General features: G+C 44.8%; 1 protein-coding gene across 2 annotated transcripts in view; it reads left to right on the top strand.

Moving 5' to 3' along the window:
* Positions 1-16,647, top strand: part of DYNC1LI2 (dynein cytoplasmic 1 light intermediate chain 2) — an 843,150-nt gene that overhangs the window by 379,756 nt on the left and 446,747 nt on the right. For both annotated transcript variants that reach the window (XM_069653153.1, XM_069653162.1), the window contains one exon: positions 12,007-12,176. In XM_069653153.1, coding sequence (XP_069509254.1) covers positions 12,007-12,176 — 170 coding nt within the window. The remainder of the gene's footprint in view (positions 1-12,006; positions 12,177-16,647) is intronic.

Raw genomic sequence — 16,647 nt, 5'->3', positions numbered from 1 at the left:
CTGACAAAGCCAAGGAAGGGTAAAGCGTGAACAATCACCTCACCCTTCCTGTAAGCAACAAGGTGCTAAGCACCTAAGAGAAACCAACAGTCAGGCAGGACACAGGTTCAAAGACCTGCTCCCCCTCAGGGGGCCAGATAGTCGGCTACACCGGCCTGGGGGCTGCATCACAGCCCCCATCACTATGCACTTGAAAGACCCAGGGCCCCCCTGGGTCTTATAAATAAGAGCTGCATGCTCTAAGAAAGCACAATCTGTTTGTGGACCCTGAACGGGAACCCAAACAAACAGGAGGCTCACTGTTCACTCTGTGTCTTCCATTCTTTGCTTCTTTAGCAAACTCTAAGAAGTTCACTGCATTCGCAGCGTCTTTTTCCCTCTTTGAACATTGTATTGTTCAGAACATTGCAGTCCGGGAAGCGAACGGCAAAAACTGGATAAAAAGAAGAAAGTCCCCAGGGACGTGCTGTGCGGAAGCAGGACTCCAGACCAGCTGAATGAGGGAAGGATAAACAAACAAAGCAGCCCGGCGTAGGCGCCGGTCAATCCAGCTTTCAGGCTAAAGAATCATGGGTCCCAAACGAAAATCACAGGAACCCCCAACACCGGCACAAAAGCCCAAATCACCTCACCTACTAGCAGCTATTGAGGCGGCGGAACATTATGGTTAGGCATCGGTCAGAGAAAATATGTATGGCCTACTAAAGGAAGGGGCACCCATACCACCCAGTCAAGAGGACGACACAACACCATCAAAGAAAAGGAGGGCAACAGAAGGCGCAAGAAAAGGTAACAAAAAAAATATGACAAGTATGCGACAACATGAGTGAAATGCAACAATTATTGCTCGAAATCGGGGGAAAACTACTACCCTCCGAAGGGGGTAACGGGCCCATAAACCCCAACATACCTCTATAACCCGACATCCCTGTGAACCCTCCCCCTCCCACCCCCACCAGCAGCAACTCCAGCAACACCGGCCCCAGCAACACCACTGCCGCAGGTGCCAGCAACACCAGCAGCAGCCACCACAATTACGCCAACAGCGGCAACACCAGACCCAACGGGTGCTTTAAAAGCATGGGCAATCCCCAATACAAACACTCTGGGGCAGACGGGCAAGCAGCAACAACCCAACGGACATGGTAATGATCAGCAGTGCCCAATTGAAATCCTTCCAGACAGAAATACTAAATAGATACAAAAGATACCTAGCATGGAACATTGACATCACAATCAAAGAGGCCATTTGTGCCAAATAGTTCATCGAAATCTTTTCACTTATAGAAGCCCAACTTGAAGGAAAAGATGCTTTTAGGGATCCCAAAAAGATAGAAGAGAAAGCCATAGCCAGAAACGCCCAAGTAGAAAAGAACTGGTACAACTGGGTGCAATCCTTTGCCATATTGGCAACCATATATGAGGAGAAATTCCCCGGGGATGGCAGAAAGCTATGGGCGTACATGGACAAGATCAGTGAAGTAAAAATCGCCCAAAAGGGAAAGACCTGGCTAGCATACGATATTAGATTAAGGAGAAGCATGTCGGAGAGGCCAGCCATAGAATGGGATGAGGTACAGAATGACTTATACACGCTAAACGTCGAGCCTCCATCAGAGGAAAGAGGAAGAGACCACCCAAGCAACACCCAAAAATCCCCAGGGCACTAGATTTTTAGATAATGAAAAGCACAAAAAGGGGGAACAGCCCTTTTGGAAGAATCAGCTATGGGCGGCTAAGTCTAATGCCCACAGGCAGGACAAAAACCACTCCCCCAAAGCCAACATCCCATGCAGGAATTTTGGAAAAAAACAATGCACCTGGGGGAAGGAATGCTGGTACAAACACACTTGCACAAACTGCAACGGTGACCATGCAGCAAGCAACTGCACCAGACTTCCAGCCAAAAATGCAAAAGAGTAGCGCCAACCACACCCCGCCAACCCAACAGATAGCACCAGGCAGAACCCCCATCAACCCAAACAATTTTAGAGAAGCACTCATGAATTACCCAGACAGAGAAAACAGCGAGGCAATCCGACAAGGTTTCATCAAGGGTTTCATCATCCCTTTCAAGGGTACCGGGGCACAGAACATCCCTAGAAATCTGAAGTTAGCCAGGGACAACCCACAAATGGTAGAGGGCAAAATCAAGAAGGAATTACTTCTAGGCAGGATTGTAGACCCCTGGGACTCCATGCCCCTCAGGGATTACATAATATCCCCAATAGGACTGGTCCCTAAAAAAGAACCTGGGAAAGTGAGGCTAATTCATCACTTATCCTACCCAAAGGGCCAATCTCTGAATGACGGCATTCCACACACAGAATCTGCGATATCCTACACACTTCCAAGAGGCGGTAAGACTCATACAGGAATGTGTCAGGAAGGCCCTGATGGCCAAACTGGACATCGAATCAGCTTTCAGACTATTGCCAGTCCACCCAGACTCAACAATGGATAGGTTTTACTTTTAAAAACAAATTCTATGTAGACAGATTCCTCCCCATGGGTTGCGCAGTATCGTGCGCCCTATTTGAGCAATTCAGCTCCTTTTTCCAATGGGCATTCCAAAAACGGAGACCAGGGGCCAAAATGGTACACTACCTTGATTTCATGGTGATGGGAGCAGCAAAATATGAAGAATGCAGTAGAGCCCTGGCAAATTTAGAAGGAATGGCCTCACAGTGGGGCATCCCCCTGGCAACAGAAAAAACGACCAAACCTGCCACCAACATAATCTTTCTAGAGATTGGGATAGACTCTGCTAGGGGCCTATGCAGAATCCTAAAAACAAAGATGGCAGAACTCCTGGAAAAAATACAAGGCCTGACAACAAAAGTCAAGGGCACGGTAAAAGAAATTCAGTCACTGGCAGGAAGTCTCAACTTTGCAGCCAGAATCATCCCTCAAGGGAGGGTATTCTCCAGAAGTCTAGAACTAAAAATCAAATCATACACCAAAACCCACCTGCACATCCGGCAGTGTGGGGGAATGCAGCCGGAAGCAGGGGGTTTGGAGCCATACTAGAGCCATACTAGACTCAGAATGGGTGGCAGGACACTGGCCCGAATCATGGCAATCGGCAGGGTGGACCCGAATCATGGCAATCGGCAGGGTGGACAAAAAACATCACCCTCCTAGAAATATTTCCCATCTGGCTAACATTACACATCTGGGGCAGACAGCTAACATGGAACTCTTGGTCTGGTGCGACAACATGGCCGTGGTAGGCTCCATAAACAGAAGATCTGCCAAATGCCATTTAGTGCTGAAAGTACTACGAGCCATTACAACAGTCACACTACAAGAAAACATTGTGGTCAAAGCAAAGCACGTCTCGGGAGCAGATAATAACATTGCAGATGCTTTATCTCGCTTTCAGTGGCCAAGATTCCGGGAGCTAGCACCACACGCCCAAGAACAGATGACGCTGATACCAGCAGAATGCTGGTCAATAATGGGAATACAAAAATAACGGCATCAACGCCAGCGCCAGAGAGCCCAGGCCGGGATGCCCAACAAGAACCAGGCACCTCAAAAACGGGTGCCAGCAGCACGCTGCCCACAGACAACACGAACCCTGCCTCGGGGTTCCTAACAGAAATGTCAGGAAAAGCACTGGCAAACACTAGCGCAGTACAGTAAGTGCTTGCAAACAGTATTTAAAGCCACAGGTTCAAACCATGTAGAATTAATAACGATTAAAGACATAGAAATATTTTTAAAATGGGCACATGAGCAGGGTTTTAAGAGAGATTGGGCAAAAGGGCACCTAGTAGCAATTTCATATTTCTCAAATACGGGGTGACTCGGATCCCACACAAAACGCCCTTATCTCCTTCGCCATGAAAGGCTGGGCCAGAATAGAGGGACCCCAAGTAGACACCCACCGCCCCCTAGATTTCAGCAAACTAATAAAAATTGCAGACCAACTGGAGGCCATATGCTGACACCCATATCAGATCATACTATTCAAAACAGCATTTTTCCTGGCCTACTTCGGGGCGTTCCGGGTGGGAGAACTCATCGCCTCCAGCACCAGGGCCAACAGCGGGTTAGGCATCATGGAGGTCAAGGTCAGACAGGACAGTGTCAGCATAGACCTCCAACAGTCCATAACAGGTGTCATAAGAACCATCAACATTTGTTGCATTGACACTGCAACAAACTGCCCAGTGTGCATCACCAACCTTTACTACGCGCAAAGGCCCAGAGTGGGGGGGGGGGCTCTTAATCCACAAGGATGCCTCGGCAATAAGCCGCTACCAATTTAAAGGGGTGTTGATGAAAGCAATCAGCAAAGCAGGATGGGACCCCAAGGGTTTTGGCACCCACTCCTTTAGAATAGGTGCTGCCACTTCAGCATGGCAAGGAGGCCTGACACCACAACAGCTAAACATAGGGGGATGGAAGTCGGATTGCTACAAAAGATACATCAGACCACAGCTAATATAGCCATCCCACCCTCTTTCTCTCCCCCCCCCTGCAGAAACAGACAAAGGGAGGACCCCACTCCGATCAGCATGGATAGTCGGGCACACATTTGCCTTCAGGACAGGCCGATGGGCAGAAGAAACCAAAGAAGGGCCACCCTCCAGGAACACCATTGTTTCCTGGTGGGGATACAGAGGCCTTCACTGGGCCGACATCCACGAAACACTAGCAGAGCTGGTCGCATACAGAAATCCGCCAGAATTCTTGATAATACACCTAGGGGGCAATGACCTGGTAACCACAGGAAGGAGAACTTTATTCGAGGAAATGTGCTCCTCCCTAGCGGGCATTTCACACAACTGGAGGGAAACAGAAATATATTTCTCGGCCATCCTACCCAGAAAGAAATAGCAGGGGCCACCTGTTACAAAGCAATAGACATTTCCAGAATGAAACTCAGCAGGGGGCTAGAAAAATTATGTATAGCAAGAGGCCTGGGCTTCATAAAGCATCCCGCCATTACCCCGGGTAACCCGGACCTTTTCCTCAAAGAAGGTACTCACTTATCAATCCAGGGCATGGAACATTTCTTTCTAGAAATTTCAGCGACCCTAGCCTCCAGGGGTTGTCACGAAGAGATACTTTCGGGGGAACAGTCAGCCGGCAACCTGCCCGTGTGTGGCGGCACGGGCCCGAGGGGGTAACCTCAGGACCCGGTGCCCAAAAGTATGATACTATTATCTGATATGTTATTATTGTTATTCACATAATATCTGCACAATAAAATCCTACGGCCTTTTACTGCCAACACTTGACAAAATTAGTGTGAGCCAAATTATTTACGGGTGAGGGTAAGGGGTCGGCCAACACAAGTTGCATGCATATGGGTTCAGCAGTTATCAGTAATCAAAATGGCAACCTTATCACGCTTGGGTGGACAGTCGGTGCTTTAAGTGGCCCGGGGGCTTTAGTGAGGCTGAGCCAAGGCCCTGCTGGGTCCCCCGGTCCCACCACTTCACAGCAGGTCATTGTCCCGTCAAAGCCACAGCCGCGACGGGAGATATGCCCGCCGCCAACAAGTCAGGCCGCTGTGACTGACAGAAGTGCAAGACAGTCACAGCTTCCCTCAAACCAAAGCTGAGGCTGTCTGGCACTTAGTCACAGCTCAGGAAATGCACCGTCCCCACCATTAACACCCCTTTGTCTTCATTCCCTGCTGTGCCCTGTAACGGGCACAACAGGAGTGAAGACAAAATGGTGTTAATGTTTGACCCATTAACCCCATGGCTGAGACATTTGTGTCTGAAAGCCTTTACTTCAGGGGGAAAGGCCGTAACCTCCCAGCCAGCACATCTACCTTTTGCAAATAACGCATGAATAGCAATGGTCCTTTGCAAAAGGAGAGGTGATGGAAGGCCAAATCTTTATTACCGGACTTATTATTTTTAAAAGCTCTAGTCCTAATTCAAAGGGTTGGCTCCTAGCGCTGTACTAAAATGACCACTGTTTTTTTTTCAAGTGCTGTCCTGGTTACCTCCTGGATCTCCTGCTAGCAAGAGAGCACGCCATAATAAATCATGTTGGTGAACACCTGCAGAACGTTTTATTCAGCGGGTTGGTGGGAGGTGGGTGTGTCCTTTTTTTGTAGTAAGCGATTTTATATTGTCAGATTATCTGTGTACTCTGCACAGGCTCAAGTAATGGGTATAATATTGAGTCAAATATTTCTCCTGGGAATATTTAACTCGCAGGTCCCAACTGAAGCACATAACCAAATTGTGTGACGCTTGGGCGATATTTTGTGGAGCCTTTTCAGACACTTGTGAGCTCCTAAAAGTAAGTCACCGAAGTGTGCTGTTAAGAAAAGCCTCGCTGAGGCAGCATACATGGACATAGGTCTGAAATATCATATTTGTTTTCTCATTTCATTGAACAAGGACATTGGCATCAAACAAGCGTACGCCGTAGGTGGGGCTACACTACTGTATACTGTAGCATTATATCACACTCACTTTTAACTTTTTACTACACCAGGACTTGAAGTGCTGCAGATAAGACACAGTGCAATTAAATGATTTGCCCAGGACCACACATTTTGGTTGTACCAGCAGTGTTGTAGTATGGGCTTACTTATGTAGACGAGACCCCAACCTGTTCATTTTTACATGCCCTTCTTTAGGCCATGCCCATCAGACTAGCCACACCCCCAAATTAGGGTCCCCCCCTCAATTTCTTACCCCACTTAAAGCACTGTGGACAGTGGTGCAACATCTTGCTCCAATTAAAAATCCTCTTTGGAATATTGAGGCCGATATAGTTGAGCCCTAAGGAGCTACCAATAATTTTAGACAGTATGCATCATGCCACTTATGACATCAGGTTAGGTCCTCATTTTGCGAGTATAAAGTCTCGGGAGTATAGCCAGGGAGCAGTAAGCAAGACGACAGGAGCAACACAGGTCCGATCCGTGGGTTTGTGCTCATAAACCTGGGTATTAAAAGCGTTATAAATAACTAGTTACAATTACAATATACTTTGCACACATTTTATCGGTAGGTATGATTTTAAAATGGCAGACCAGAGTTGATGAATAACAAGACGCTTCAGTAATACATTTTAAATCTTTAATAGCCATTTACCATTGATGGTAATTGCCACTTTCGCATTCATTATTTGTTTGACGAATATATTGTGTAATTCATATGCTTTGGAAAAATATTATATAGCTAATTGCATATCTTGTATACTCCGAAATCCAACATAATGTCCAGTAAAGCTTGACAATTCTTCAGGGATCGAATGTACACTTTAGTTCCAAGTGTGCCCTGAATCGATCTAGTACCACAAGATGGTACCATATGTTGAGAGGATATGCAACGTTCATTTCATTAAAGAGCTCTAAAATGGATGAAGTTTGTAGCAGATTTTTCTCAAGTTTTAGATCGGAGCATTTTTTTATTTTTTATTATCCGTGCCAGACATTCCGATATGGTCCACAACCCCGTAACCCGCCATATAACCTGACTGCAAAGCACATTGTGATAACCGTCTGGGACAGGCATTTTGGGAAATAGGACGATGAAGAATGTGATGGCCAACATGCTAAAGTTAGTCTGTTTTTCTTTTTTTGTGTGTAAAGGGTACCATGTTGTGAGTTATTTGCAGCCACATTTAATCGTTTTACATGAAGAAATGTTAATCCACATTACATGGAGACTTTTACCCTACATTTCCACATTAGGCAATAATCGAACCGTATTGAATCGACATTCGTGAGTGTTCCACTATTTCGTTGACTGAGTTTCAAATGTGGTCGGTATGCATAGTTACCTGGTGTAACCTTAAAACAAATAGATCTAAATAGACATTGTAAATAGACAAATTAAAATATATTTGTGCTACTCTCGAGGATGGATTGGTGGAGGGAAGGAAGGATGTCAAACAGTATCTGGGTTATAAATATGAAATTTATGTGAAAAGAATACAGCACTCGGGCTGATTAAAGTGCAGTAATGTTTGTAAAATGTTTTTATTAATATAATGCTATCCCTGCTCGTTTGTGGGGACCCTGGGACGTACTGTGGCCCGTTTTTCATGCATCAATGTTATCGCTGTACAAAGAACTGAAAGGGTGAGAGATGCTGCCCAAAATACCTTCTGCCAATAATATTAAATAAGCTTACAAATCTACGACCAAAGGTCGAGGATAACAATAGCAATTTCTCTGGACGAGCTCCGCATAAGGCGACCAGTATGCTGGCCGGAAAAAACAATCTGAGGGACCTGGACGCATGAGGGATTTTGGGTACACTACACATCACGTAGGGATAGTGTTACAGACACCCCCTTTCGATTCTCGAAAGACAAGATGCAATACTCCGCGGTGACCACTGGATGTCAGACTATAAGCACAGCATGTGAATCTAAGCAGATACAATCCTCTGAAATGCTTTTACGGTAAGTGATGCATGCCATTTGCACCAAGTGAGCACGTTGTTCATGCAACTTGCTTAAGAAAATGAGTCTTCAGTATCACTGGCTTGCACCAGTAGGTCTTGACTAGGTCTTGCTTGCATTTCTTAATCCATGAACTCCAGTTCAAAATGTGTGCAAACCATAGTGGCCGGTCAGAAGGTAAGATGAGGCCTAACCTTCCCTGTCTCTATGGTTGGTGCCTGCCTTTATTTCTAATTAAGGTGTGCACCCATCAGTCATGAATGTCTCCAAAAGGAAAGGTCTGCTGTCAAAAAACGACCCTATCTGACCCTACCACTAACTTATAGCTGGAGAATGTCTCCCTACCAATCTGTAGGATTCTTCACTAATGGTTAATTCTCAGATAGTTCCTTGTGATGTCTTGCATCAGTCTCGGTAAATCTTAACTGTGATTTGGAGTTTTCCCTTCTCCTTTGGAGTCCCTTTTCAGGCTCTTACGGCAGCTATACATTTGTGGTTGTAATGTCCAGCATATCTAGGGAAGATATTCCTGTTCAGTCTTTCTCTATGCTCAAATTTAGAATGATCTCCTTTTGATATTCTTTTCTTCTTGTACAAGTGGTCTTATTACTTTCCCCTTTTCCCAGGGTGTATTGTTATCCAAGATTACTTTCTTTGTATATTACTATCCCCATAGTTCAAGTTAATTTCCTTCAAGGGGTGACCCTCTCTCAGGTCTCGGACCACGTAGCCTACACTTCGTACCCCCTTAGTGCGGTCTCTCTCTGGTGTCCTTGTCTTTTGATGATGCGTCAGACGCCCTGCGTCCTTTGATGTGCGGTGGTATCGGCAATGTTGAAGGGACCAGCTGTCCACCACATGGCTTCCATGGTCTTGCCACCACCTTTTCCTTGTGGTCATGCCCTGCAAACTTCTCGTAGGGGGGTTGAGCCATACCTCCAGCGTACAGGTCTCTTCATTTGGGCTTGCGCCAGTCTGCTTCTTGTGTTGGGTGGGAGCTGTGACTCTGGCATCCCACACACTCTCTGGGTTCCTTCTGAGCATTCCGGTCTCCTGCTTCAGGTGAGTTTTAAACTTGCGGGCTTGTTAGCATGTGCTGACTCTGCCGCTTTCGTCTTCGTACGTCAAGTGTCAGTTATTTAATCTCCTTGTCGCAGTGGTTTGGAAACTGGGATTTAAAGGGACATGTTCTTTCTCTGTAACATTTGGTCATCCACCAGTAACTGGGTTAAAAAAAAAAGATGTGGCGCTGATGAGCGACCTGTAAGAAAAAGTGTAGCTAAAACATGTATTAATGACAATTCTAATGAAAGATGGAACAATACTTACCGCACAGGTTGTAAAATTAACAAAGTAAGAGAACTATGTGGACAAAATAATTATTTTCCATGACACCCGTTAATAAAATTCAAGCAATCAAATGGGGGCGGGGGAGGTTTGGGGGGGGGGAACACATTTCCAGAGAATATTTAGTGTAATGCAGATGCAACAGCGGAAGATCCTTTAATAGTGGGTGTGGGAGTATTGATGCATTCCTCCGCAAATGCATTGTGCATCTGTAATCTATACAGTTAGGAACTTACTCTGGCTGATATATAGAGGGTGATTCTGTTGTAGTTTCAACAAAATGCTGAAAGTGATTCTGTAAAGCAACATTTTGTTACAAACGCGAATAAACGACTAGACGCATATATAGATAATAAAGGGAGATGTGAGAAGTCTTTGGTGAATAAGGGTAGGTTACAGTAACAAGTACATGTACTGCTCGGTAGAAAACACAATTGCAATACATCGCTATGTGGTATGGAACGAGTACTGATGATTCATCATGAAAAGGCACAGAGTCGATTTTTTCTGTATAGAACATATGACGGCACTGCATGTGGCTTAAATGTGCAATGAGATTTGTTTAATTTGGGCCGTTATGATGGATATAGATGGGCATGTTTTTTTTAAAGATATTTGTTAAACACTTAAATTTTGGTACGGCTTTGAAGCACTGAGGCATTCTTTACCAACATTGTATTACACAATCGAGGCGAACTTTGCATAATATGGGCAAATAGAATTGCAGAGCAAGGCGACTATACAGATGAGAATAATCTATTATGTACCTGGTAGGGAAGAGCAGTGTATTGCGTATATCCCGAATCCAAATTAGCTTGACCCATTGAGGTGATGGATGTAGCCAGTTCGCTTCATATTGCACCTTGCTAGCCTAGTGCAGCTGTGGGTTGTACAAACTCGGATTTATTTCAGTTCCTAAGATTCACAAAATACGTTTCCTTTTTTAGATGATTGCTTTGTGGTAAAACAAGTTGCAGTGTTGTGGCATTTGAGACTGCATTAGGCATGAGATGGCAATATATAGCTGTGCAATGCTCTCCAAGGGCATGTGGTTGATGCAGCTGGACATTACCCGGCAAGTAGTATTTGATCAATCCAAGCAAATTGGCGTTCTCTCAATGTTTGTTTTTAGTTTTGTCTATTATAAGCCCAAACTATTCCATTAGAATACAGGTAGGGGAAATTGCATATAAGGAGGGACACAAATCTTGTGCTTGTAGGTGGCGTTTGGTTATTTACCCATCCATTGACTACCCATGGCAATGCTAATCCCTGTGGCCATTCTTACCCACATCGTGCCCCTCCTCGCCCAAACACATCCTCCTCGGATCTCTTTGGGCTGCCTTTGTCAAGCCTTAACATCAAATGTTGCTCTGGAAGTGCCTGCCAATGATTTTATTAAAGCCGTTTTCTGAAAGTTAATGACTTGATCAGATCCGTAAACCTGCTGCTGTTGTAATAAAAATGTCTTAACCATGTCTGCCTTGAGCCACTCTGTTTCAGCACTATACGTGTCATTCAATAAAGTCCTGTTTAAAAACGGGCAAAGACGAAAACAAAAGTTTGAGCTTGTGTATACGTGTAGGCATTTGCCAGGCACTGCTATTTTATGGCCAGGTACTCGCACCGTTTTGCAGATGCATGGCAAATGCATTCCACATACCTACACAAAAGCCTAAACTGCTGGTATTGCCAACGCTGATTTTATGTCAGTTTATTCTTAAGTCCTCAAATATCGGAGGCTGTACTATTGCTAGCAAAGTACTTTTGACTTTTATTTTCTGAGCCAGAAAGTTGCGTTTTAAGTTTCGGAATACCAAATGCTTTTTGGCTCTCCTTATCTTCATTTCAGTAATGACTGTCTAGTGTTGTGGACTCCTGATTTCATAGTCTGCTTAAGTGGTAATATGGACATTTTGTGGTTGCTGATGGGTATTTTTAGACGTATAGTATTTGCACTTTATTGGCAAAAGGACATATTTGCAGGTGGGTCCGCTATTTGGTGTGTACTTCGGCCCTAGTACTAATTGCACATGTTGAGACCTGCATACACCGCGCTGGCCGCCTCTGGTCTGCTCTGATGCACCAGCTGCAGCTTTCTACCTCTTTCTCTGGATAATGAAGTTTTTGGATACTAAACTTGATTGACTTCCAGATGGATGTATGCACATACGCTTGGCTGGTGTAGGCTTCACAAAGAGCACTTGTGACCTTGTCATTTTATACCTGCACTTACTTTCGCTCGTTTTTTGATTTACCTTTTAGTGGTGAAAGACTTCCAGGAGTATGTGGAACCAGAGGAATTATCGCAAGGCTCCCCACAAAGAAGAGGGCCGTCTGTGCCTGGTCAAGAAGATGAAAATATCATCTTGCCACTTGGCGACAATATTCTCACTCACAACCTGGGCGTTCCTGTTTTGGTAGTTTGTACAAAGGTAAATATGGACTTTAAATTCCAGCATTAAACAGACTTTTTTTTGTAGACAAGAGTAAATATTTGCACTGTTTTAGTAGAAAATGTAAGCAGTTATGCTTGCGTGGAGGCCCAGAAACTATTTGTACTAGAGGGGCACAGTATAAAAAGGTTTGAACACTATTAGAAGTAACTGTTGCTTGTTCATGGCATAAATGCACTTCTCACCCAAAGTTCAACATAATGCAGGTACATACTTTAAAGATAAAAAATAAACACAATCTTGTACCAATTCTTTGAGGTTGAGCAGTACTTGATATGAAAGTCAATATTGTGTGGTATCTTGGTAAGCAAACCATAAAATTGAACCAATCTATTTAAGCAACAGATGGAACAATAAGAGAAGTGTGCGTTCAGGGAAATGTGTTTTTCCAATTAAATCAGGATTTGAGTGCAGTTAAGTCAGGTAAATGGTTGTGTAATTTTTCAGTTATTTGTGTTAGATAAGAGAATTTCTATTACTTATATCGACACTTTTCAAAGTATTTGTTAGGTGATTTAAATATTATATACAGTTTTACATATGTTCTCCTATTCAAATAGGAATCTGCTTCAGAATTCTGAGAACACAGATTGTGTGTCATGGAACTTGTAAATCAAGTGTTATCAAGGCATAAATTAGTTTTCAAAAATTGATTAGCAGTTTGCTAATTAAAACTTTCCTGATTAGCAAACAACCCTATTTGATTAGCAGTTTTGTAGCAATATTTGTAATGTCACCAGATGTTATTTTATACCCAATACATAAAATGAGCAACAATGCCGAACTTTTGCGTACCACTAAAGTAAGACTTTGGTGAGTTGAATGTCTGTAAATTGCATCTGCAGGAATCAACACAAATGTATAGATGTGATAAATCAGACTCTGAAAACAGTTTTCAGTGCAAGTTTCTGTGTAGCTGGGTGGGGTGCAGTCGATGTTGCAAATGACTGTCGCGTATATTGTGTGCTTGACCCATCATTTGCTGTGTAAGGAGTAGTTCAGAAGTTTACTAAAGGAAAAATGAAATATAGTTGACACTTTGAGATTTAAATACACTAACCTAAGCTTTATTGAAAAACATTGAGACCATGCATTGTTTTACAGTATCAATAATGTAATTATGCATCATGTAACAAATTATTCTTTTAGGAATGGAATTGCTGGACTGTCTTTAAAAAATGAAAAAGTTAACACATACTGGTCTTTGCCAAACAGGATATAGTAAGCTTAATAAAAGTATCATCCCGATTACTTCTGGTTTGCAATTATTTGAACAAGGAAGAACATTTCTTGTCTAGCACTCCTGCATAGGCCTTTTGGGAGGAGGTGATTACTCCATTGGCCCCTTTGAACTTGCAGTAAACTGAGAAAAGAGGTTGGAGCGAGCCAGGAGGAATGCAGGGTGAACTGTGCCTTCATTTAACCAGGTAATTTAAATGGCTAGCTGTGCTACACAAGTGTCAGTTTCATTCGCAAATTGCTATGCGACAGTGCTTATGTTATGCCTTGTTTAGTGTGCTTTCACCATGTCTTGCTACCATTCACATAATGTTGGTATTTTTGGAGTTTCTCCATCTCTTGGGAATACATGATTTGGATGTTAATGCTTACACAATTGAACTTAACCAATTTGTAATCACCATCTTGGAATATAGGAGGAGGGTTTCACCTTAACTGTTGGTAAATTAAGTGCCAAGTGCATTGCCAGTAAGTTTAATTCAAGACCAGAGCATGTTTTTATGATTGGCCTTATCATCCTGGCATCACTAATCAATATCTGTTCACGCCAATCATTTGTAGTGTCCAGTGGTGTTTGATTTTGAACTGCATGAAGTTGTTTGGATTCTCTGATGCCTCGCCTTTTTAATAGTGTGGTGAATCCTGCAAAATCGTTACTGAAACTTAGTGGTCTCCTCCCATGTCGCCATGGAAAAGGCAGCCGCTACCTGATCCTAACCATGGGGGCTGTATCATGAGGGAGAACCATATGGAAGGAGACGTATATCAGGGGAAGCAAAATCTCCACTAATGGAGACACACGATTCTTCCAGTTTCCCTGAAACCCAAATGGGTAAAACACTGATGACTTATTGTAAAGTGGAGCCAAGTGTTAGGTTTCCTGATAAACACAATGTTCATGTAACCTCCTGGTTCTGACGATCACAATTCCAACCAATATCTGAAACAATATCGCCTTGAGAAGTCTAATACATATATGGACTCAAATTACCATAACAAATGGGGTACTGAGAGGAAGAACAAGGAGTCCATGGGGAAGAAATGCGACTTTGAACGTTAAGTGCAGACTAGTTGTCCTAAGCTGAATAAGCGGCGCAGGACATTTAAACCGGAATGTTACCTCCAGCTGGAGGATCGAGAAGAAAGCAAGGAGAGAGGTTGCAGAGTACGCAGAACAGGAAGAGATACCGGTAGCAGAAGCAGACAAAAGCAGAAGAGCCACAAGGACAACAGTGAACATGTGCCTGCTGCAGGTAGGCAGTGTTCTAAACTGGAGAAGTGGCTCTGGGTGAGACTGCGGGATGAAGCACAGCACGGTCAGGGAGATGAGGCACTGTGAGCTGCGCAGGTTCTGATGACAAAGGAAGGAAATGCTGACGCAGGAACCAAACTAACCTCTGCTCAGACTGGGAACCTGGCCCGCGATAGACTCTTGCAGCAACAGCTTTATATACCAGTGTGTCATCTGGAACAAGCATTGCCAAGAGAGATTGAAAGAAAGGTAGACTGAGCGTGAAAAACCCCTCATTTGAAACGTCTGCATGGTAAAAGTGGTACAAGTAGCCACTGAAGTGTGTTATTGAAGAAATAAGACCAGAATATCTTTTTGGAAAGAGATACTTGGCAGGGGAGTATATCAGGAGATCTGTGTGAGTCAAAGAGGAGATCTTCCTGGCAGGAGAGTAAACCAGGATATCAAAGGATGAAGTTGAGAAATTCTTGGCAGGGAGTATAACAGGAGAGAAAAGTGTTCTATTAAGACATTTGGTTTTACCATCCTGAGAAATGTATTCTAAGAAACAGATTTTCATTCAGTCGGACAAACATTGTTGGAACATATTTCCAATAGACTTCCGGAATTGGTTCAGGGGAAGGGAGCCAATTCCTAAAGGATTGCTTTGATGGAATTGCCTATTTGAACTTTCTTTTTTTTTTTTTTGGAACCAGGGACATTTACCCTACACATTTTTGTATGTTAGTGGGTCAGATATAACTTGGACCCAAGGTCAGCCTGCTTTAGTTTCATAGGTAGGGTAATTCTCATTAGGGTAGGAACAGATAGACCTTTATCCCACCCCTTTGGTTTTAATTAACATGGCAAATGTTGAGAGACCTACAACGTTGTCATTCGAAGGGATTGGGTCCTCCGACGTATTCCATATCTATGACATGTAATCACCACAGCTGTGCTGCTTCGGAAACTTGTTTCTGCGTCCTGCGTCGATGACGACGACGCGCCGTCGTCGAGGACCTCGTCCGACGTCATCCGATGTGATAAGTAGGACGCACGACGCCCGTAGCCTCAGTTCCGTTTTTTCCGCGAACGTGTTGCTTCGTGAATCTCGGTTAACGCCTCGACTCTTTGGAGTTCTGTTCTTCTCGGTTCTTCGAACCTGTTAGTTTTTGTGAAAATCCTTTGTGTGAAGATGTCTTCTACTTCGTCTTCGACCCCGCGTCCGGGCTTCAAGAAGTGCGGGGGAGTGTGGGTCCAAGATGTCGGTGACGGACTCGCACAACGCCTGCCTCTGGTGCCTCGGGGAGGCCCACGACACGGATGACTGTATCGACTGCCAGTCGCTCACGTCCAAAGCCTTAAGCGAACGTAAGAAGAAGTTGTCGGTAGGTCGGGTGACCAAGCCCCGGAAGTCGAAGTCTGCGGGGCTTTCGACGGATGATTCGAGGGGTGACTCTCCGCGTCATCGTCGGAAGTCTCGTGGGTCTCCTTCTAGGAGTCGGTCTTGCCACCCCTCAACCTCTTCGAGGCATTCTCGGAAACGCCGACACCGGTCGTCTTCCGGGTCCTCTTCGGAGGACTCTGCCCGGCACGTCGCTTACCCCACCAGCCGTGCGACGCCGGAGGAATGGGCTTCCTTCGGGAAGAAAATGCTGGCGATTCTTGAGTCGCAGGGTACTAAGCCGTCGCGCCCCCGAGTGGGGTCAGTCGTGAGAGGTCGAGAGACACCGCTCGCAAGAGTGGTCGGCACGAGTCACAGGAGCGGTCCCGTTCGTACAAGGAGACTCGTTCTCGACGTACCCGTTCCAGGTCCCGGTCCTCAACGCGTTCTAGACCGTGTGCACCTGTGAGGTCTTCGAGGAAGACATCGACATCGACGTCTGAGGCGTCGAGGGCGTCGACAGGCTTTCTCGAGGCTCCGGCTCCGAGGAAGTCGTCAAAGCCGTCGACGCTCAGGTCGTCGAAGGACACGCTCGG

The sequence above is a fragment of the Ambystoma mexicanum genome, chromosome 1p (assembly GCF_040938575.1).
Source record: "Ambystoma mexicanum isolate Mex_15411 chromosome 1p, UKY_AmexF1_1, whole genome shotgun sequence".
Lineage (NCBI taxonomy): Eukaryota > Metazoa > Chordata > Amphibia > Caudata > Ambystomatidae > Ambystoma > Ambystoma mexicanum.
This window is presented reverse-complemented; position numbering and strand designations above follow the sequence as displayed.